Source organism: Oculina patagonica, chromosome 4 (assembly GCF_052425735.1).
Source record: "Oculina patagonica isolate OP01 chromosome 4, crgOcupat, whole genome shotgun sequence".
NCBI lineage: Eukaryota > Metazoa > Cnidaria > Anthozoa > Scleractinia > Oculinidae > Oculina > Oculina patagonica.
The window spans coordinates 8,297,994-8,322,031 of record NC_135761.1 but is presented as its reverse complement, the minus strand read 5'-3'; the positions used below and the strand labels follow the sequence as shown (position 1 = coordinate 8,322,031).

The 24,038-nt window shown below is 40.8% G+C and overlaps 3 protein-coding genes across 3 annotated transcripts; 2 read left to right on the top strand and 1 right to left on the bottom strand.

Moving 5' to 3' along the window:
- The first annotated feature begins 60 nt into the window (after nt 1–60).
- Nucleotides 61–13,220, top strand: LOC144649410 (uncharacterized). The gene is made up of 17 exons (XM_078508900.1): nt 61–199; nt 2,038–2,240; nt 2,752–2,825; nt 3,260–3,374; nt 4,392–4,423; nt 4,917–5,007; nt 5,541–5,605; nt 6,560–6,649; nt 7,153–7,243; nt 7,764–8,296; nt 8,554–8,610; nt 8,846–8,906; nt 10,109–10,267; nt 11,320–11,405; nt 11,506–11,575; nt 12,631–12,778; nt 12,896–13,220. The coding sequence occupies exons 1-17, from the start codon at nt 196–198 to the stop codon at nt 13,078–13,080; spliced, it is 2,064 nt and encodes a 687-aa protein (XP_078365026.1). The 5' UTR covers nt 61–195; the 3' UTR covers nt 13,081–13,220.
- Nucleotides 13,221–15,000: 1,780 nt separating this feature from the next.
- Nucleotides 15,001–19,919, top strand: LOC144649339 (uncharacterized). Its single transcript, XM_078508826.1, has 3 exons — nt 15,001–16,354; nt 17,003–17,316; nt 18,777–19,919. Exons 1-3 carry the CDS (start codon nt 15,200–15,202, stop codon nt 19,120–19,122), a joined length of 1,815 nt encoding a protein of 604 aa, XP_078364952.1. The 5' UTR covers nt 15,001–15,199; the 3' UTR covers nt 19,123–19,919.
- Nucleotides 19,718–23,961, bottom strand: LOC144649361 (coactosin-like protein). The gene is made up of 4 exons (XM_078508853.1): nt 23,801–23,961; nt 21,942–22,024; nt 20,876–21,033; nt 19,718–20,072 (listed from the first exon to the last, which is right to left on the bottom strand). The coding sequence occupies exons 1-4, from the start codon at nt 23,872–23,874 to the stop codon at nt 19,965–19,967; spliced, it is 423 nt and encodes a 140-aa protein (XP_078364979.1). The 5' UTR covers nt 23,875–23,961; the 3' UTR covers nt 19,718–19,964.
- Nucleotides 23,962–24,038: the final 77 nt, after the last annotated feature.

Below are 24,038 nucleotides of genomic sequence, written 5' to 3'. Positions count from 1 at the left end.
AAGCTTAATTATTCCATCCCGACTGTGTTCATGTGTTGTTGAGGCCTTCGATTTCAACGTTTAGCATGAAGTGGACACTTGTTGCTATTCGCGGAAAGGAATCCTGCTGGGTTATTCTTCGTTGATTTGTTTCGGAATGTTCGACAAATGAAGCTGAAGTTGTCTTTGTTGTAATGGAATGAAGCCAAACAAGTTATGGGTAAGTTTATCATGTTTTGATTCGATTCGTACAGGGCCACGGGGAACGCTTTCAGACTGCATTTTGTTTAGTTAATCTTTACCAAATTAAAATTTGTTGTTTTGATACAAAAGATTAATTGTTATCTTTATGAAATTCCTTTATAGTCAAAACTTTCTACCGTATGATTTACTCTTTATCAAAACATTATGCATCATTAATGTTCAGCAGTTTAAAATCAAGACATCAAATGGTAAATAACTTGTTCTCGTTCGAGAAATAGCATGCAAATAAAACATGACAATTACAAATCATTAAGCTTAGTTTATTGACTGAAGCAATTTATTGTCTATTTCAAACTTGATAAAATTACTCATGTGTCAATTACTCAGGTCCTACACAACTAAGCAACATCTGTACACCAGTAGTTAATGGAAAAATTACAGTTGCTATGGAGACTTGGTATCAGTCTTTTCATCATTTTGTGGGGTCTTGTGGCAATGATTTTCTTTGGACTCCACAATTATATTGACTAAGGAGGGGGGTGAATAGGGGTACACAAATCCGCTAATCCGTGCTATTTTTTTGGCCATCAATTTCACTATTTTCGTTCAAATCCGCATCTGCATTACTTGAAAACTTTCCGAGGTGATTCTGTGGTATAGTTTCACCGCAACGGACAGTAGATGTTTTTTTTTTTTTTATGGCAATTGTTTAAGAAGTTTTGTTTCATTGATTGTTTCTGCGACAATTCCAGCTAATTCCGCCAGCATACCAACAAAGACCGACCAAAGTGATCCAAACTTTGTTTACTATCCACGATCCCAACTTCCTGACATTAAGAGTCCAGAATCCAAGCCAAAATTTGCAGCTAATCCGCCATCTGTTGTATTTTCGAAACCTGTGAAACCGCTCGATAAGTCGCAAAAATCCACTGTCTGTGCTCCAAATCCGTTGATCTGCAAACCTAGTCACCCCCCTCACTAAGGATTCAGTTTTACCCAAACAATCTCAATAACTCCCTAGTCTTATAAACACAGAGGAACACACCACATAGCTGCCCTTTCGGAATACTTAATAACCCGGTTGAGCTTTCAGTGGAACTCGTTTCAAACGACTTCAAGACTCGTTTATAACCCGTTCGATGGTCGTTTATTTCACCCGTTTACTAGAAAGCCGCTAGTGTACGTTTTTGCATCAAAGGTCACATTTTTCTCCATCTTCTCTAACCTGTTGTTGGTTCTCAGAATGTGGGGAGAGGGGGTGTTAAGGTTTGTAGTATTGCCGTTTTGCTGATTTTTTTTTTATTTTAACCTGCAGTGTTAATTGGTTTTCGAGACTAAGCAGTTTGGGGTTTGTGGAAATTTTTGATTTAATTTGATGCGGTATTGCAGTTTTTGTAACCCCTTTTATTGCCCCCACTGGGGAAAATGTAAAAATTTGAGAAGCAAGGGAGAAAAGAGCTTTTCCTTTACTCACAATAGGTAGGTTTAAAGGGAAGGCTAAAGCTTGTAATCCCTTCCTCCTCATCCCCAACCCCATCTCTCATCTGGGAAATTAAAAATTAGTCATAAGAAGCCTTATTTTTTACATTCACAGAATGCAGGAAATGGTATCTCAAAGAGCCTTTAGATTTTCTGGGGAAGGGAAGCATATCCCTGTGGCTGGCACTTTGTTTCTGAATTTCCTGGGGCCTCTCTGCTCAAAAGCATTTTAGCACTTAATTTTTCCCCCTAATGAGAAAGCAGACTGGTAAAATTAACAGCTGACACCTGTAGACCCTTGTGCATATTATGGTTACCCATAAGGCTTGCAGTAACCAATTATCTACTAACTGGCCACTGTTCTTCCCTGCACAGATAATTATGGTGTAGCGCAGCTTTACAGAAGAATAATCTCACCCTCAGTTAAAGTGCAAAACGAAGAATGGCAGAAGCAGACCCACTACCGACACACAAACTTCAAGAGCCAATCACCAGTTAGCAGGCTCAAGATGGCAAGCCCTGTACACAGTGTGGCGTCTGCTCCTGGACACTTAGAAGCTAATGACCTGTCCCTCCAGGTACAAAATCAAAGTAAAATACCAACTTTACTAGAGTGACGAGCTTCTAGAAGGACACAGACCTGTGCTCAACTAATCAGGGTTACTGTTCAAGATCAAATTGGAATTTGGAGTGTTTGGTGTTTGTGGAATGCAGAGAACCTGGAAAAAACTCTCCAAGCAACAGTGAGAGCACTTAAAATCCTGGATATGGCCCATATCCAGGATTTTAAGTGCTCTCATTGGCGTCATATATGGGTCGAGTTTGTTGTTGGTTCTCATCCTTGCTCAGAGAGTTTTTCTCCGGCCGTTTCCAGTTTTCCGCCTTCCACAAAAACCAACGCTTCCAAATTTCAACTCAACAGGGAATATATGACGTGAAAAACCCCACAAGCTTCTACATTGTAGCTTTAAATAAAACCATGTTTAAACAAATTAAGGTTATGTAATGTATTTAATATTTAATATTTGCTATTTGATAATAGATTCTAATGAAAAGGTTATTACTCTAACTGACTTAATTTTTTTGTAGCCTGTGAATGATAACAATTCTGTTGCAACTGAGAAATCTTCAACAAGGAGTGAATATGCAGGATACAGTTTTCAGTAAGTTAATAGTAAAAAAAATCAGACACTGAAAATTTACATGTTACATTAAAGAATGTCTGAGATACTTTGCATGGTGTATGTGTCAGGTTTGTCAGTAGTGGTTTGCAGTACAACTGATATAGATTGAAAAGTATAGATGGCACAGTAGTGAGAGTGCTCTCCCTTCACCAATGTGGCCCAGGTTTGATTCCAGTTAGGTGCCATGTGTTCCAGGTTGACTCTTGTTACTGTGGTTCTCGCCTTGCTTTGATGGTTTTTCGCTGGGTTTTCTGGTTTTCCCTAACCAACATTTCCAAATTTCAATTTGACCTTTTTACCCTTTAAATATTTACAGCAATTTATTTGTTTTGCCATATATTGGAAATTAAGGGTCCAATTAAACAATTTCCTAATAAGCATTTAAAATTAATGGTAGGATTTTATTTTTACAGGCCCACTGTACGGTTCAAGACATCCTCTCTTCCTGCCATGCCACTGAGCAGAAAATACTCACCCTCCCCCACTGGAACTACAAGAACAGTTCCCATCTCCTACAGCAATCATGTGGTAATAAGAGTACAAATACTTTAATATAGAAATACTGTGCAGTGACAGATCTTGGGATGGGCGAGTACCCCCTTACCCTTAGTGCTGAAAAACAAATTAAGACCCAAATGAGGGTAGCAAAGGGTTTATGTGTGACACGTGAAAAGGGCAAAAATTAGTCCGTGACAGTCGAAAATAGGGCAAAAATTAGACCTTGACGCGTGAAAATAGCTAGAAAAGACATGTGATTCGTGAATGCTGCTGTCTCAAGTATACGTGACGCGTGAATTTGGTTAAAATTTGTGCGTGAAATGGGATCATAACACCACCTTCGCTACCCTCCCAAATATGGCAGAAAATCTCCCTCCACCCCTCTCACTTTTAAGGAACAAAGGATCTATCCTCACTTTGCTCTTCCCTCCCCTTCCCCCACCCCTTTCAGCCCAGTCAAAATGTGCTGGCAGTTGGCAATTTTGCTGCCTTCAACAAAATATCTGCTGCCCTTTGTATGCTACACTTCCTTAGTAACAAGTATGAGGTCCAAAAATGTAACCAAAAAATACTGTTTCTTGTGAATCAAGCCACACACAATCGTGCATGCATGCTTAATTAGTGGCAAGGTTACTGGGGCGTAGGAACACCTTGAACATCATGTGCAAAAATGAAATTTTCCATGTGATTGATCAGCGGTCAATGCTCTTGCAGTTACATAATTATACAAACAACATGGCATTCAAATGAGCTGGTGGCTTCTGCTGCCTACTACTCTTGCAATCTTGCCTACTACTTAAAAACATTTTGACTGGGCTGTCCTTTTGAGCAACTGTGGGTCTGCCATAGTGTAATTTGAAGAACCAAAGTTGCTGTATCTGTATTAATTGAACCTGCAAGAGAGTCATTATGCTACAGGGCATGTGGATTGTTTTAAATTCAGACTTCACTGTAGTGATGCATGAGTGCTGTGGCAGTTAAGGCTGCCTTTTTGAATTTGTAATTATAATCATTCTGTTTTTCTTGTTTTGTTTGATTTGCACACAGGGTGTACCATCAAGATTTTGGACAAATGAGAAGTATGTTCCTTTGTTGCACAGCTTGTTCCGAGTTTGAGTGAATGGTTTTTCCATAGAATCTTTGAATCACCAATTTAATGCCTAGACAACAGGCTAGTTTAAGAATTTGAAAAATGGGTGTCCAAAATTTTATAATAATGGAGCCTAAGGCTAACACTTTCTAGGGGGTCCTGGGGCATGCCACCTTAGAAAATTTGCAAAACTTAAGCATCTATGGTCCATTGTCAGCTGTTTTGATTGCTAATTTATTAAAAGCAACTTGATTTCTGCCAGAAATTAAACAGTGCAGAACTGATTTGAAAAAAAAGTGGCAGCCCATCTTTTTAAACCTGGTCTACAAAAATATTGACTATAACAGCACACAGTAGGCACACAATGCCTGTAGAGGTCTGACTAAGTGCTGTAGCTGTATATTCTTTGCATGATTGCATGCCTTGAATGCTAGTCAATAAAATATATTAACTAATTTTTACTTATATTTATTTATTGACAGCCCTAGAATATTATACAGCAGACAGAGAGACAGATTGAAGGCAGAGGAACAAGCAAGGGAGCAGTGCCGAAGATTAAAAAGAACATCCGAGGTGGGCTTCATTAGTGTTATGCAAAACAGTACTCCACTCCCACTATAACGTACATGTACACCTTTTAGGGCCACAATTTTGTGTGGGGGGTCTGAACCTCCCGCCTCCCGTACCTTTTACTCCCGCCTCCCGCCCCTTTCCGTAGCTGTTCTCTCCTGTTTGTTCCATTTCCATTGCGAAATGTAACGAAATGTTGCGAAATTTTACTCGTTTTCTCCCGGTTCCCGCCACCTTAAGAATCCCGCTTCCTGCCCTCTCTCCTCCTGCTTCCCGCCCCTTTTCTCCCGGGCTCCCGCCCCCTGTCCCCCTCCACTTTTGTGTCCATAACAGAGAAAGTCTCTAGTAGCAGGAGTTATTTTCAGTAGTTCTTATTCTCCAGGGCTTCAACTCCTCTCCATAATAACAGGGTGCCCATAAGGCAGGAGTTGACTGTAGACTGAAGTACTTAGCAAAAGAAAATGACCATATTCTCTTTGGATAATTTTGATGGCTTATATTACTGATACATATTTTCTATTCATGTTCATTTGCAGATTCGTCATCATAGGGTTGACAAGCAGTACTATATGGCTGGAACCAAAGTCCCATTACAAGGAAGGTGAGCTGATCTTGAAGTTCTGGCTTTCTATGTATACAGTAGTCTACTGTAGTCTATTTTGTAGCTGAGGTTTTATTCTAACTGAAAGGGTTACAACTTCCAACTTCCATGAAACTCTGTATAGCCCTCACTTTGGCCTACCAAAATATTACTCTCCAATTGGTGATGTGTATTATAGTAACTGAAAAATCCACCCACCAGTGCTCTCTTTATGTTTTTAAGCAGCTGTTACATCGAAATTATCACCTGTAACAATTTCCCTATACCTCTCTACGGAATGGAATCACATGAAAATATTTGGCTTTTAACGCATCACAAATAATTCTAAATTAAAGTGTTTTCACATTCATGCAAAAATCATGGCGATCACTGTTTAGACTGTTACGCTTGGAAGGTGTAAGACCCGATATTGTGCCTGTCAAGATCACACAAGCGACAAAATAGCCGACAAAAGTCCAAGTCCCAACCACAGAGCTAAAACAAAGATTAACGTTTACTAGAACTACCTAAAAAATCAGAAATAAAGTCACGAAAAAGAAGATGATTCACGTCTAATTCAACTCTTCGTTCACGGGTCACGTTTAAGCTAAAAATTGCGTTCACGCGCACGTAAAAAGATCTTAAAATTGGGGATCACGAAACATGAAAAAATAAAAGCCCAAATCATGTTTCTCGGCAAATAAATAGCCTCAATCACACTTCACGTAAAAAGTATAGGGGACAATGTATGCAAGTGTAACACAACACCAATCAACATCTTCACCAAAAGTAACAGGTGTTACAGGTTATGGCCTGACCCACTTAACATTGCTTCTCTAAATTTCCGTTTTTCGCTTGTTCCCTCCCTATGATTTTTTGTATTGCGTTTACAAGTCAAAGCTACAAATGTATATGCTGACTGCTCTATATCTTCTTATGTTCAGTTATTAGTGAACTAATTTTAATCTTCTGTAGGTATGATGTGGACAACACAGATCTGTTGAGGTTGAAACTTCTATCACAACAGAAGCAGTTAGTGGACTACAATGCTGCCAAAAGTGCAAAGTTAGTGATCGATTCAAAAATATATAGAGAGGCTAATGCCATTTCCTCTAATATAAGGTCGACTGTAGGTTTTCTACAGTTAGGCTCATGAAGATTCAGTTACTTTTATCCTGGATAGTGATTTATCCAGTGGATAGCATTATCTATCCTGTGTACAACTGAGTCTGGAGTATGATGAAAAATTTGGCGTCGCTTCGTCACATCCAAATGCCCTCATCGTTCCAGAGTTTTCCTTTCTTTCCCTTTCTTAATCCATCTCACTTTGGACTTTCTGCTTTGGCCTTCTTCACTGCTGTTGAAGAAAGAAGACCTCTAGTACCAGAGCAAGCTTGTCACAACAGAATTTTGAAAATTTCAAAGACAATTCTGAGCCAAATCCACCCAGCCACTATAATTACTGTAAGTTGGTTAATGTTGTAAGCCATTTGCCATTATAAATTCCGGTAACTTGCATTTTGGCTTCTTTAGTGTTAAGTTAATGTTTATGTTCTTTTCTATGGCAGTTTTCCAAATGTCAGTAATCCTCGAGACAGTCCGGGTGGTCAGCTGAGTACCCCTGTGCCAGGCAGTGGAACCAGGGACACCAGCTCTGCAGTGAGTTTACAATAATCATGGTTTGACTATTTAAACGAACGCTTTCGAGTATTTTTCCATGGCCTATACTATTCTTACACTATACGTGGCCCTAACTTTTTATTCTGTGGATGAAACTGTAGTGTTTGTCTCTTTGGCCATTCAACTAATTAAGCTACTGAGCAGTGTACTTTTATGTAGCAATGTGTATATTGCTGTACAGGTCGTAGTCAGACTTAACTTTAAAGTTTGTGAATAAAAATCTAGCGTGTGTGACCATTCAAACAATTAGCCTATTGAGTAGCACTTTCGAGTGATTTAGCTGTTGTTATATGTAGCTTTTAAGTCTGTGGACGGCGTGTTACCATTCAACTGAACGCTATTGAGTAGTACTTTCATGAGGTATTGTTTGTTATTTGGTATATTGCAAAATGAGACTCACGATTTTGTCTCAGTTTTGCGCTTTAGCCATATTAAGAGTGAAACTGTAACAGCTAAAACGTGATTGGTATTGTAACGTTGTTGCTTTTTTTGTCTCAAGGCATTTTCATCTGCTACTGATTTTGAGAGTGCGGATCACGATGGCAAATGGGCTGAAGAAGAATCAGAAGCGAGTTCAGTCGATGAGTTTGACAGCGTGTCAAACAAAGGATCTAGACGAGAAGAATTCGAGGCACGTAAAGCACTTGCTCTCGAGGAGAGGAAATCACAGCAAGAGAGTGATTCCGTTGAAGGAAGATTAACGAAAAGCGCCAACGAAGTAGAAAATAAAAAGGCGCATGCTGCAAAGACTAAGGCAAGCTCTTCTGCGAAGGGAGCCAAGAAGGGTAAAATACGATTTAAGGAGGGAGAGAAGACTCCTGAAGGTCAAAAATCGGGTAAAGATAGAAAGAAAATGGCAAAGAAAGGACAAGAAGCGGAGAAAGAGGAGGAGAAGGAGGAGAAGAAAGAAGATGCGAGTGATGTTAGTGAACCGAAGGAGGAAAAGAGGAATAAATATTTAGATGAATGGCTCGGGATAAAAAGAGAAGAGGAAGACACTCGTTATAAGCCGGGAAAACCTCCGCCAAACAGGTTAGCGAGTGTCAATGCATATTAACAGTGTTTCTATGTCTAAACTTTGTGGGAAACATTTTTTTAAGTGAGTTTTATTTACGAGCGAGAAAACCCGGCCTCAAAATGTGACCGTATGTACTATGCAAGCTGCACTTTAGACATTTTAAGAGCATACTCGGCGTAAGTAACGTATTAAGAACATTTTAAGGTAAACATGTTTTTTATGAGTGCATAAATTGACCCCCTCTATTTACAAACGTTTCTTTTCTCACCAGGATTTTTATGTCTACCAACACCGAAGCTGCCAAAAAGGGTACACGGAAGTTCTCCTCGTAAGTATTCAGTGTTGTTCATTTTGAGAAATTATTTCTTGGTTTAGCCTAAAATTTGGGTCGTCTCTCAAACCATACCGCAAGGATTTTGTTCAGGTAAAACAAAATGCTTGGCAAAACACTCTTTGTACTTTGGAGTTCTTCGTAAGTATTAAGATGCTAAGAGTTAATGGTTATCTTGTTTTATATTATTTTATTTTTAATTCAATATATTGCTGTTGTATTCTGCTTGCAGAACGTTTTTGACAGAGATAACTGAAGCTAAGGCATCGGAAGATGAGGAATTCTTGACACCCGTAAGTGACATTCTTTGTGAAGAGTAGGCTTGGATACACCCTGCGAGCAGAGCCGCTTTCAAATCCCCACGAGTAGAGTTTAGGAAAGGCTCTGCTGGCAGGGTGGCTTGGTTAAATAGCCCTTATACATGTTTACGTCAGACTGGCTAGTTTCACCACCAAGCCTCGCTTCTGAAGTGCAAACTTGTAAATTGTATCATGAACAAATTCTTAAAGCGGAAAAATTTGAAAAAAATAGCCACGTGAAAACTGCATGAAGGTGGCAGAGGGTTGAGGCTTGTTGGTGAATTTTGAGCTTATGACGTTATCATGCATTATAACCCACCATTAACTTTTGCACGCGCTCATTGGACAAAATGCATCACGTGGTACAAAATCGGACGACGGGTATCAGCGAATATACCCCGTCCGATTTGATATCCGTCGCCCGATTTTGTAGGCAGGCACAAAACAAACAAATGAAGTCACCTTATTTAATTCTAACTTTTAATGAAATCAGAAAGTTAAAAATCACGTAAACCAGTCAACTTACATTTGTTTCAACCACAGTTACGCCCGTTTTATTACGTAGGTTTTTTCCTATAAATTTACTGGCGATGAAACGCGTTGTAGAAATAAGTCGGAGGGTTATAAAATAAATAAACCCCTTTCTGGCTTCCCGGTGTATTGGAGGATAATGCCCTTGGCTGAAAGATTGTCCTCAAAATTTCACAGTTGCCCTCGAAGCTTCGCTTCTCAGCCAACTGTTCATTTTTCGACAATCTTTCAGCCTCGGGCATTATCCTCCAATATACCAGCCGCCTGAAGGGGTTTATTTACTAAATAACCCAATTCTGCCGTCAAAAATTCGAGCATAATCCAAACTGCCTGACAGCGGACATTCTGTCGGCAACATTCCAAATTTTCGAGCAGTATTTGAGTACAGTTCGCGAAAAATTTGGAAAAATCAGTAACAAGTTAATCCAAATTAAAAATACCTTAAAGTTCTCGCATAGCATAGCATAGCATTAGCTAAATGTTCTCACGACGGAGCTCACAGAACATAATCTCATCCGCATAGTCATATAACTCACGGCCAGAATTTATCAAAGGCTAATGAGGTTTACATTAATGCAGAAGAAGATTGGTTTCCTTGAGTGATATCTCTTAAGCAGTAACGATTTATCGCTTGTATACTAATCGCTTGTATTTTGCTTTCTTAGGATGCCCTGTACGGAATAATCAGCGATCAACAGAAGCACGTGTTTGGATTGCTGTTTGATGAAGTAGATAAAGACAAAAACGGCAGCGTCACACTACAAGAACTCAAGTTGAGAATGCAACCGGCTGTTTCCAGACATGACATTAAACACTTTGTGCAGGTACGCACTTACTTACTTACTTACTGCCCATCATGCCTGTGTGGCACATAGGGCAGCAACGAAGTTTCTCCAACCCTGCCTATCTCTAGCCAGTTTTTCAATGGTGCTCCAGCTGTAATTGAGCTCCCTTAACTCCGTTTCTACCGTTCTGCGCCATGTTGTTTTTGGGCGCCCTCTTCTGCGTTTGCCTTCAGGTGTCCAGCGCATTGCAGTCTTGGCTATGTTGTTGTTGTCCTTTCGAAGCACATGTCCAGGTACGCACTACTACTAGGGTATGACCCCCCGTGGGGATGGGGCACTTGGAAAAGTATGGGTGGTGTGCTCCGCTGGGGTCTAGAATCCCCTACCCCGTCTCAGACCAAGAAAAGTTCAAACTTGCTGCACCATCTGAGACTTAAGAGTTAAATTGTATACCCCATCTCAGACCGGAAGTGAAGAGGATGTTTTCATTTTTAAAGTTTCTTTACAACACTATAGCTACAGCATTTCAAAACGACCTGATTTAGATAAGCAGAAAGGTATAAATTTGACGTGATTTTTCCCCATTTAGCGAACCCATCTCAGACTAAGAGGCTAAAATTGGAGCCCCATCACAGACATGGAACGTCAGAAATAGGACCCCATCCAGCGGCACATAACCATTTTGCGTATATAAGGTAGTCCCGGGGGGATATGGCACACTTTGGTCTTGCATTTGCCGGCTTGGTTTAAACCACGAAGAAGAAAGTAGCATGTGTTTTTCTCGGCCACTCAGTTCCACTCAGTTTCGTGAATTGGGAAACACGGCTTTTTCCCGCCCTCGGTACCAGTTGCTAGGTTTTACTGCGATTTCTGATTGGTTAAGTGCGCTAGTTGAAAGTGCTGTGATTGGCTAGATGTCATTACTCTCCTTTATGCGCGTTTTGCTTCGACTTCTGATTGGCTCTTTGCATCATTTGAGTTTCTAGCTTGTGATTGGCAAGATTTGACAATAACGTGTTATAGCAATTCCAAACGTCAAGTGATAGTTGATACCAATAATAAATTATTACATTTATTTCACATTTGTACAGGTGTTTGACTTAAACAAAGATGAGACCATAGATAGGAGAGAATTTACGGCTATCTGCGCCCTAAACGATCGGATTGCCGGAATCAAGTAAGACGTTTGTTTTTTTCTAATTTATTACTGATTCGCAAAGTCGTGATCTCATTCAGAGACGAAAAAAACTTAATACATGTATGACTTTTTTTTTCAGAACTGAATCAGAAGACGCATCTCTGGCTTTAGATTTAGAAAATTTGGCTCAGCACATTGTCATATTCAAGGTAAATAGCATGTTGCTATGAAGCGCTTTGTTCGTTTTGGGAGGCGCGGTGGTCTGATGGTAAGTGCACTGGACTCCAGATCGAGCGATCTGGGTTCGAGCCCTGGGGTCACTGGGCGCGTTGTGCTTTTGGAGAAGACACTTTACTCTCACAGTACCTCGATCGACCCAGGTGTATAAATGGGTACCAGTGAATTTAATGCTGGGGTAACCCTTCGTTGGACTACCATCCCTTCCAGGTTGAGTAGAAATACTCCTGGTCACTTAATGCTACGGAAACTGGGATACGATTCGGCCTGATGGGACACTAAGCCCGAACGCAGACTTAACCCATAAAGCGCTTCGTAATTTATAATCCTTAGTTCCTAGTTCCTCAATTTTCTGCTACTTAAGGAGGAAGGGTGGACCATTTTCACAGCGAATGTGGCCACTCAATGCTAAGGCGTAGCAAAGATATGAGTGGCAAGGGTACACGTCGCTGTTGCAGTTAATTTTTGATCTCAGTTAATTTTTTATTTTACTAGTTAGTTTCACTTTTTTTTTTTATTCTAGGTTAATAGTGGTGCACCTCCCTTCCCTTGTTCTCCCCCCCCCCCCCCATCCTCTACCCTCCCCTACTTCTCTATTCCCCCTCCTCTGTCTCATTTTTTTATTTTATTTTATTTTTTACTCCTCACTGTTTGCTCTCGCCTCTGGATTTGCTGTCCCCCCTTCCACTTTCCCGTGGAACGTTGGGTGAACCACTATTTTTTTAAATATTGATCCCTTATCCCTAACCCCATTATTTACTAGTAATCAACTAGTAGAACTACTGGTATAAAACTGAGATCAACCAACATCGCCGACGTAGAGGTGGATCGATAAGAAAAATGATAAAACTCAGAGCTGAGCAGCTAGACAAAAGAGGCAGAACATCTAAAATAATGTACTTAAATAGACGGGAGGGCCTTTAGGGGACTTGCAGCTCATTAGGCTCTTTTCACTGGTGAACTGTAGACATTCACACGAATACTTATCCTTTCGCCTAATAAGTGGTTTATTGTACGTTCTTTGAAGGAAATGTTCAAAACAATCGATGAAGATGACGACAATAGACTGGATGCTGGTGAGCTGCTAGTTATGGTGTCTGCTGCCATGGAAACGGAAATAGGGGCGGACCTTCAGACGGCTAAGGAGGTGCTTGAAGGAGCACGTGATGAGTTTGGTAAGTCCACTAAACGGCGCGTGCTTAACACGTGATAACACATTTGCATTTCTCAATACGTTCAGATTTGTAAACAAACAATGCGCTTCATTTCTTTTTCTTTCTTTCGTTTTGCAGGATTTATCGATTTTATTGGCTTTATGTCCTACATACCGTTCTTTGCCAAGCTCATTCGAACCATTCTGGACCATCCGCTGACCATCGCTGAACTAGAGCGGGCGCGAGAGCGAGTCAGACAACACGACCTGACCTTCAAGCCCAAGAAAGAGGCCAAAAAGCCGAAAAGCTGGGAAGTGTTCTAGATGTCTCAATATTCACATTTTATTAACCGTACTATTTCTTAAAAATAAATTATTTTAAATGTAAAGGGTCGTAATCTGAGTGTGATAATGCAAACCTGAGGAAAGCCGAAAGCGGCCTAGAGCTATGAAAGGACGCTGTACTCGCCCGAGGCTTAATTGTGTTGTTACAACATGAGTGGCCAAAGTTTACAAAGACAACATTTGGATGTGACGTAACAAATGCGACCCCAAGTTCTTCGTCACACTTCCGGCCCCAGTTGTTCCAAGGATGGATAACGTTATCCACCGGATAAATCACTATCCAGTGGATAAGTGTTGACAAAACAAACTACGCTATCCACTGGATAGTGATTTATCCGGTGGATAGCGCTATCCACCCTTGGATCTACCGCTCAAAGATGTATAAAATTTTGTATATTTTATTTAAAGATATTTGTACTGGTGCGTTTTCTACCAGTAAAAATTAATTGAATATGATAACAATGCAAACAGCATAATTTTTTTTAACTATAAAAAACACATTTTTTTCAGTTATATTCTTATACTAAATGCCAATCGCGTGTATTTAATAGTTAGCTAAATTTCAAAGAGACGCTTTATTGAGTGCTTTGTCCATTTGTGAATTTTTCAAAGCCAAGTATATTTTTTGTATGTTATTTTGGTATATATTATTAGTTATTTTTAGTATATATTATTAGTAGTAGTATAGAAATTTTTTAATGTTATTTTTAGTATATATTATTAGTTATTTTAAGTATATATTATTAGTAGTATATATATTTTTGTTTTTGTTATTTTCAGTATATATTTTTGTATGTTTTTATATTTGTCTTTTTTAAATTTGAATTATTTTGTACAACGCAAACTTGATAAAAGAAAAAAACATGAGTTCGAGGAAAATTTCCTTAAAAGAACGTATAAATTTGTACATATTTTCGTAACGATAAAGCAAGCAACCACCAAGTATATTATTGTAGAAACATTAAATTAAGTTGGTGTGTACATTTAACGAAGTGTTCAAAAGGCATTCGCGGTATATTAAGTAGTAAATAAATACACTTTAACATAATGTTTCCTGGCGTGATTCTTTTCCTTCGTTGTTGCAGTCTATAACCTCGTTCTGGGGTCTATTTTCTTTCAAAGGAGAGACATCCATAAAGGCAGCGAAGAAAATTCAGGGTTGGCCAGGGCGGTAAGTGGTTCCGTTCTTGCATGTCCCAGTTCCCATTCCCCTCATTCTCCACATGACCACAGTCTCCATGGCCCATGCGCCCAGTTGCTTCCGTCCCGACTGAAAATTGATATTGCATATCGCAAAACATACATTTCGAATTCTCCCAAACTCCCTCTCGTGTTTGCATTGTGATTATATTTTGGTATAAGTTATTCTACGTTTCTTAAGCACCGTTGACAGCTCGCCTCTTCTAGACCGTTCTTTCTTATCTTTTCCAGATCAAAAAAGAGGAAATCTCTGGGACAAGGGTACAAAAACAGTTCCCTGTAGGAAATCAATCGCAAAAATGTCATCCCATCCAATTGCAAAAATAAACACCTGAAAATTTTCATCTCACGCGGTATATGGCGTTATGAATATCTCCAGGGAATGGATTCATGCCAACTCGGCGCTAAATTGTTGATTGCTACTGTTTATCAGTCACGTTCCATCCACATATTTTAATAAATTTTTTTTAAAATATTTTTTTTTTTTTTTTTAAAAAAGCCCCCCCCCCCCCCCCCCCCCCCCAAAAAAAAAAAAAGACCCCCCCCCCCTGGGGATCCAAAAAGAGCCATGTATACACAATGTTGTACTATCAAACACTCATGATACATGACTCCGCGAGTATAAACAGGCAGTTGTACTATGAATCAACCACGTAAAAATGAAATAACATTGATACGTGCCTCCGCATGGGTTAACGAACTTAACAGTTTTTTCACTATTTAAATGAAGGCAAAAACCCTTTAAGCGATTCACCTCTTTAAGATACTCGACACTTAAAGCAACTCACTCTCCACTCCTCTTAAAGCACCAAATATTTTAATTTACAACCGGTTAAAACCCCGACAAGATTCAATCGAAACTTCAGATTTCTATTCAATTTCAAAGCGTCTAGTCAACATGAATTCCAAGCCTTGGCACCCAGTAAGCAATTTTATTCACGACAGCTGTGCGAACTACAGCAAGCATGATCTTGACGCCACGGTTTTCGCTTCTCAAGTCATCACGGCGTCATTTTCAGCCTTCTTTTACTTAACCGTCCTGTTATTAAGTGCTCTGAGTGTTTGCTTCAAACCTTTGGTCAAAGTCATCTCATCGCAAGCAATTTTCGTTCTCTTCCTTATTGGAGCGATAATGGTCTCTGTGAACGTGCTGAACACGTCCAACAATAAGACAATCATGTTGTATCACCGCATCGTCTCTGCCTTTATGGTTGGAATCGTTTTCGTTCTGTTAGGCGCGGTTCGTTTCTTTACGAAGCCAACCAGTTCACCAACTCTACGCACCCTTGGCGAGCACGAGCCGTCCATGGGTTTGGTCGTCACGATGATTACGATCCCCCTAAATATAACTGAGCTGATGCTCGTGTTGGGAGCTGAAGCGTCCAAGAACGAAACACCGCAAATGCAAGAGGATTTGTGGGTGTTGTTATTGACCGACGACGTGATATTCATCGTTCAAAAGTTCATTCAGGCTGGGGTATACATCTGGCTAAGAAACACAAAGGCGAGCGAATCTTACCGAGAAAACGCGCAGTTTTATTTCAAGATACTGGCGTTTTTCAACTTTATCCAGTGGGTGGACACACAAGTGAACGTTGAAAGTGACTTCTATTTGAACAGGGCGAGAGCAGTGTACGGTGGCTGGTTCGATGTGTTGGAAGCAATGTACAAAGCACTTATGATCGATTTTCGTCTCTTGTGCTCGCTGCTATTTCTTGAGCACTCAATTCAAATTCACCACGAAACAGACGGCGGCGCTGAAGCGGCTGATAATGTTGGAAATGATGAAACAAGCAGGAGAGTAGATCTAACAATGGCTTCTTCAGATCGCCAGCGCAGGAACGTCGGGTTCATGGTTGGTTTTTCATGTTTTCTCGCCCCCTTCTTCTGCGCAGTCCAGTATGTGCCAAAACTGCATTTTCCTGTCTGTATACGCGCTACGGCTACTTTCCTTATCTCGATCTGTATTATTGGGTCGGGGATAGCTCTTCTGCTCAAGAACAGGCTGGACTTTAACAAGAGGGATAAAGAGTCGATGAATGTTAAAATTATGGTAAGTACATTGCGAGAAAAATTGTCCGGCAGGCCCTTAACCTCGTATCCTTAGCTTCTCGGGTGTGGCTCGCGATAAGATTAACGGCGCGAAACTTAAAAAATCAAATTAAATTTCCTTCAGTTCGTGTTTTCTCTCACACGCACCTCACCAACATTAAAGTACATTACATAATAATCAGATCAATATTGCGTTCACCCGACTTTGGTTTGAAAATTATTCCATGCAGACTAAGAAGAAAACAATAGTACGCGTACGGTTAAAACTAAAAAAACCTCATGGAACAGACCGATTTGCAAAAATCGAAACAGCTTTGATTTTTTACGGACAATAGGAGTCAAGTTCTATGAGAACGTGGATATATATTATTTCATTTTCATTTCGAAGATTACGTCTCGACCTGATTTGAGTTCCATTCGTTCGTTTAATTGGTGAGCATGCAGAGCAGCGCGAAAAGGTGTACAGGATTAGCACGAAGAATGGCGAGTGGAAAAAATGGCGAGGGGCTTGGGGCGAAAGAAAAATCGTTGTAGTTTTTTTTTTCACTCGCTGTTCATGCTGTTCTCCGCGCCGCACAAACCAACTAACCGAACGCCTGCAACAGGCTACCCTGCTTTTATACCATTAGTTATTTACTTTTTATTTCAGGTTTGCTGCTTGGGCGCTGTTGGTTTTGCTTGTTTGATGATCGACGCGGCTCTCGCAGAATTCTGGGCATTTACTCAGCACAATCCCGACTGGGTAGGCTCAGGGTGGGCTGGCCCAGAGGTGGCAGCTCGCGGGCTCACAACGGTGTTCTTGATGGTTTTGTTCTTACAAGTGAATGCACGTGCCTTACCTTTTAGAAACCCAGACATCAAGATCAATCACTTTCTTGTGCCAGTTTTGATGCTCGGAATACTGGCTCATTTTTCTGCATGTTTGATTGACCAGTATATCGGTCCACTTGACAGAAAAATCAGGTTGGTAGGTTAAATATTCTTTCTAATGCAGTCAACTCCCGCGAAAACGGACACCTGTACCTTCGGGACAACAATTTGGTGTCCGTATAGATAAAGTATCAGCGAGGGTTATTTTCAGTATTCACCAGGACGTCAACTCCTCTCCTGTCCGTAATACTGTGGTGTTCGTAATAGCGAGGTGTCCGCAAGAAAGGAGTTGACTGCAACTAGCTAACTGCATATATAGTGCCCCGTCACGCACTCAACCGGCCTTGTCACTCACTTAGTCACGCAATCATCAACGAGTTGAAGTAAATAGAAAGCAAACGCCGAGCAAGCGCAGTTAAATTGAAAACTTTGTTGTCTAATTTAAACCGAGGCTGAGATGTTGTTCTGACAGGAAAATAGCAACTTGCTTCCCATTTCAAGCATACAGTTCTTTCCAGCGAGAGATACGTCAGAAATTCAACCAGAAAATTCCTATACTCATGACGTGGCTCTAAAGAGGTCCAAGTAGTATGTCGTGGACTGGTCGTTAAAGGGACACTGTCACGGGGAATTTAAAATAATGCTTTTCGGTAAAAAAAGTACTAAAATTGATTGGCGAATAGGTCTTCTCGTACACGAAATGCACTTAGTACTTCAAGATGGAGATACTAGTAATACGTGACTCGCGGGCCTCGCGGCTCTGGGTTGGGGGGGGGGGGGGTCTAGGGGATACCGGTTTACCGGTGAGTTGCCTGTCGGCATGGCCGCGACCCCTCGTTCCGGGTCTCCCCTTGTGGCGCTCTTTCTGTTCGTGAGGTGCGTTGGGAGCGCGGCTCTCTCCATTGGATTTCGCATTGGCATTTCGGGCGAGAACGAACGGCGGGATCGCCCTCCCCCGCCCCTCGATGGCCGCCTGTGGCGTGGGGGAGTGGAAATCAGTGGTATCCGAGGAAGAGGCTCAGGATTCGACCCACATAAGAAAGACAGCCGGATTCGCCCCTGCCCTCTCCCGAGATCGGTCGGCCCGGCCACCAGCGCGCGGCCGTGTGACGTCATTTCCCCATACACCAAGCTCCCCGTACTCCACAGATTTCTCCCCCTGGCCCTTGAGGGACAAAATTCCCCCGCGCTCGCGCTCGCTCGCGAGGAATAAAGCAAATTATTGTCGAAGGAAGATGGGAGCCATAATAACTTTTTTGGGTGTTTTTTTCCAGTCCACAAGGACAAAACTTGAAAAATTCAGCCCGATTTTTTCAAGTTGAGATCTAAAGTTCCTGATGGCATCACAATAATATCACTTGTTAATCGCTTTAGTTCACTTGCACGGTGATTTTTAACAAAATTGGACTACTACTGATTTGTAGTTTCCATATGTCTTTGGGCTCTTGAGTTTTTTAAGTAAAACTGGTGACAGTGCCCCTTAAAGTACTTCCACAACTAATTCCTGACAACATCACACACTCACCTAAAATTGCCCTTATTTGTTTTTGTAGATGTGAGATCAAAGAACCGAGCTTGAAGCTGCTTCACGAGGCAGGCCCGCCAATGTACCTGGGATTCCTAATCCACGTGTTTCTTCATTTCCTTATTATGCATACAAAAATTGGTCGATCCAGGTCCCACGGGAATGACGAGTTGACCACGCCCTTGTTATCTCCCAAAGAAAATGCTGACATTGGTAGATCTTACGAAAGAAATCGGAAGCAGGAACGCTCACACGTTGGAGTATCATATGATTCCGAAGCTACACGAATTGGATCTGATCATCTTTCTGAATATTGCGAGAATATGCGAATTAACGGCCGACCGGCTGAACGCCACAATGGACTGACTGACTAACTCAAATGACTATCTGACTCAATGATTTACTCGATCAATTGACTATGTGACTGACCAACTGACTGACTGACTGACTGACTGCCCAGACTGAATTGACCGACTGACTGACTGACTGACTAATATAATTGACCGTCTGTTTGACTGGCCGACTTTAATACCGACGTATTGATCTTGTCTGAATGACTGACTCGCTCAATGTGCCGTCTGACTGAACGAACCAACGAACGAACGAATGACCTCTTTTCGCGATGTGGCGCATAAGGCCCAAATGTATGTATGCAATAAGTTAAATAAATGTAGTAAATAACTGTATGTAAGAAACACCTCTGACATTCCGCACCGCACACTGGTCCGATGTTCTAACCACAGAGCTCAGTACAGGAGGCTCGTGGTCATTTACTTGGTTTATATCTGACATATACGTCCTGTATACTGCTAGGACAATTAAAGTCGAAAGTGTCAAGTATTGTGATATACATGTATATACAAAGACGGTAACTGTTATGTCGGCTATACTGTAGTATAAAAACTGTATTCTGCCACGGAAAACGGTAAAGTGTACCAGGCCTAATTAAATAACAAAACCCGAAAGAACTTCTTCAATATTGTACTAGACTTTATTCTTCCTCACAAGGAACTTACAGATGAATACGGACAATGAGATTTGGACTGGCTGGATTTTCTTTTGTAGTTCTGTTCACGGTTTTATTTTCATCATTATGATAATATAAAGCACTGCTTTCCTGATTATATAATGGAAAAAAAAAATTGTACAATAAAGAGAACATCGCAAGCGATCAAGGAAGAAACTTGCGTTTAATTATTTTAGTGCAGGCTACAAGTTATTTTCCGACGCCATAGTTTGCTCCTCCAGCCTTCACGAGAAGCGCCTTTACATGATTAAGTTCGAGTTCATCCTTGTCACTCGTCAAGATTTCCGCTGCAAAATTCTGCAACCAAAGCACGAAATACAGGTTAATTGGAGAGGAATCTGAGAGCCTTAAACAATTATCAGAGGCAGAGGCGGCGGAGCGTTTTGAAACGTGGGGGCCCCCATCGTACTCCAAGCCAAGCGCCTGCGGCCCCCCTCCTCTCCTGGGGGGTGCATCCCCCTACTCAAATTTATCAAAATGACTTTAACAGGGTCCGGTGTGTCCGTAATCGATTTGTGACAATGCATAACTAGGCAGTTTAGACGATCCTATTACCAAAGCTTTACAGAGGGGACAGTAATTCTTAGAGTTGTTTTTATAAAGTTATGGCGTGGAGTTAGAGTTAGCTTCCAAAATCTTGAATTCAAGATTTTGGATTTTGGCCTTCCAAGTCTTGAATTCAGGATTATGGCCTTCCAAAATCTTGAATTCAGGATTTTGGAAGTCGTTTTAACTCTAACTCTATGCGAATATCATATAACTCCATTGCTAGATGAAATCCTTTGCAGAATATCTTAATTGGTTCCTGCTCAGTTTTGAATTCATTTTTCGCGCGCAAGCGATGACCAACAAGAGAAACTCCGCGGATCTCTTCACAGCTAAGTCCTCATTGTGTAATTTTTAGGGTCGATCGGGCGGGGGGAGAGTTGAAGGCGCGCAGAAAAGAGAAGCCTTTTTTTTCAGAATATTGAAAGGCAGGTCTTTGGTAGTTTTGTTCTATTTTTGGGAGTCTAACGCACAACGCGGGGGAGTTCAACATTATATAGGTCTGAGTCAGTTACAGTCATAACTTTATTATTATTTTTTTACTAAAATCTTACCTGGATTACTTGTTTAACAGCAGACTTGTCTGTACTGACTTTTGCCTTGTTCATCGATGAAACACTTTCGCCGATCCACGTTATGAAAGCAAACTTGGCTCGTTTGCTTAGCTCGTCACCAGTTTCAATGCGGACAAATCCATAGGCGCGGTCAGCCTCTGTTGAGACAAAGTTCAATATTTTTCGTGTTTAAAGAAAAGCTTACAATTGTAATGTGGTATATGGTTTATTGACCAGGCGTGAGGTTAAGATGGCGGGATACCGTAAAATTCCGGTTATAAGCCCCCCCCCCCCCCCACCCCCGCTTATAAGCCCCTCCGGTTATAGGCTCATCTACCTGGAAACAAAAATACATTCGATTATAAGCCCTCCCGGATATAAGGCCCCCTCTGCCGGATGACAGTACTGAACAGGGCTAAATGTTGCTTTATTATGCGTTTTTAAAAAACGTATTTTGATCAACACTCCCGTGGGTCGTTTCGAAACGTTTTTTTTTAATTCCCCTTATAAGTCCTCCCGGATATAAGCCCCTCCGCTTATAAGCCCACACAAAACCCCTTACGAATCTGTATAAGCCCAGGGCTTATAATCGGAATTTTACGGTATATGCCAAGTTCTTTTTCTTTTGCGTGTTTATGGACCACGACTTCCTCTCGATAAGGCATAAAATGTGGTATCTTTTAGGGGTCAGAAAGGCTTGAACCACGCCCAAATTGGTCTTCTTCAGGGGTTGAATTCAAATTTTCCGACGGGCATCCCCGTGCCTTTTATAAAGAAGTCCCCCCCCCCCCCCGGGTATCGAAGAACGAAGGAAAAACCAGTAACTTCAGTCAACTCTTTCTAAGACGGGCAGCGTTGGGACCGACTCCAATCCGTCTGTGAGAGGAGTCCGTCTTAAAATGACTGAAAAAGGACAGGGATGAGACCAACATCAGGTGTCCGTCTAATAGAGGTGTACATTAAGAGAGATTGGACTGTAATTTATATCTCGTAGACTTTCTAGTGAGCGTTTTAGAAGCTACAGAATACTGCGTCTAATTGAAATATTGCATGTAAATATACTAACCACCAAAATGAGATAGAAATTCTTGGTAGTCCGTCCCTGACGCGATGTGAACGATGGTCTTGTCGTCGTATTTGAAAACAGCCCTGACATTGAAGAAACAGTAACGTAAATAACCGTAAAAAGCAACATCAATATTTTAATACAATCGAACCCTAGCCTGCGTTGCAGCGGGACTTATGTACAAAATCCTCGATATAAGGTAAGGTAAAGTCTGTGTCCGAGCCAAGAGGCCCATACAGCCAGAGCTTATCCCGGTTTCCGTAGCATAAAGCGACTAGGAGTATTGCTACTCCTCCCTGAATGGGATGGACTAGAATTTGGACGGTATTTATCGAGGACTATATCGATGATTTGTGGGAGGCGCGGTGGCCTAATAGCCTGCGTTGCAGACGAACAAAACCCCGGTATAGTGATTTATTTATTTTTTTGGTATAAGATTTTTTCGTGTTTTTCAAGATTTTATGTAACTTTTCAAGATTTTTTGTAACTTTTCAAGATTTCATGTAACTTTTCAAGATTTTAACGCATGATACTCATCGTACACCGTAGTTGACAACTAAAATAAATTTGGAATCGCCTACGAGAGGTGGGGGAGGTCCTATGTTTTTCTGATTACTCTCAAATTGAGGGAATCCTTAAAATAATAGTTTTCTAATGTAGAAAAACACTGACGAAGATTGAGACAGATTGGGAAGGACAAACTTGAAAAAAATTGCCATTTTTTTTGCAGATGCGTTGTCCGTGACGTAGCACCTTTAAAGATCCCCACCCACGTTCTGCCTTCCTCTCCTCGTCATTTCGTCATCCATTTCTGACTCATTTTTTTTTTCACAAGGGACTACTGGGGACGATTGAAGTCTAGCGTGCTTCTTGTCTTGGGACAAAGACCCGAGGGACTGCTCGGGTATTAGCCATAGATGATATAGATAAGCCTAGCGCCGCAGACTAAGTGAGATCCAATTAATTCCGAAGACAGTCAGCGAGGACAAATAAGGTCAAATAATTTATAGGAAGGAAATGTGGCGATGTTGGAGTAATACGTCCACCCAGGATTTTAATGGGCTCCTGGTCTAACACATTTATTTTATCATTGCTTTTTATGGAGTTATGTTTCAAGTTAAATAAAAATATTTTAAAAACATTTCCTAGCGCCTATTCTCCAACACAATATTGTGCGCGTTTGCGCGTTTAATTTCCTGCCTTAATTTCTCGAACCTGCCACGTACGAATTATATTTCAAATCTGTCTTGATTTTAGCTTATTACACAGCATTTTTGACAAGCCGGGAATTTTGCGGCGGGTTGGAAAAGATACGCCTAAAATAACCTTACCAAGCCCCCTGCTAAGAGGTGCGAAAACAAATATACTACTGCTACTAAATAAATAACTTAGAAGTTGATAATGGACTTTCCAGTTAAATATTTCTACAAACAATTTTTCGGATTTGCTATGCAAAATTATCACAAAAACGGATTCCTAATTTAATACTCGTCAGATATTTAAACAACCCATTCAACGAACAATATAATAAACTGTTTCCGCAATATTCTCTCGCTGAGATTTCAATCTTTTAAGAGAACCTTCGGCGTATTAAAATACATGATCTGCCCGAACAAAGTTCTCAAATAACCCTCTCGAAATTCACTTCTTACATAATCACTTATATTCTTCAAATAATCGTTTCAGAATAACTTAATATATGTAGAAGTTACTTATGTTTTTGAGTGACTTTTTAAAGCGTCTCCACCCCTCGAGACTGCGATATGATGAACGAGTCACCTTATTGCCGCAACCTTGCAATGTGATATTTGTTTTATACCGGCGTCTGTGTGTAAACGGACAAAAAAATTTTTACTTACCAGTTGGTTTCCACTTTATCGTCCCGAACTTCAAGGTAAGCTTTTGCCATAGCGTCTTTATCGATGGCCGCCATGGTATAAATGCCGAGAAGATAAAGAAAAATTAACACGACCCAAGTTTTCACGTGCGCGCGTATGCGATGTGATCGAACAATCGGTAATCCCGTTGGGTAATTATTACAAATTGCGTGACGTCACATAATAACATTTTAATTAAAAGTGCTGAGAGAAATTTATG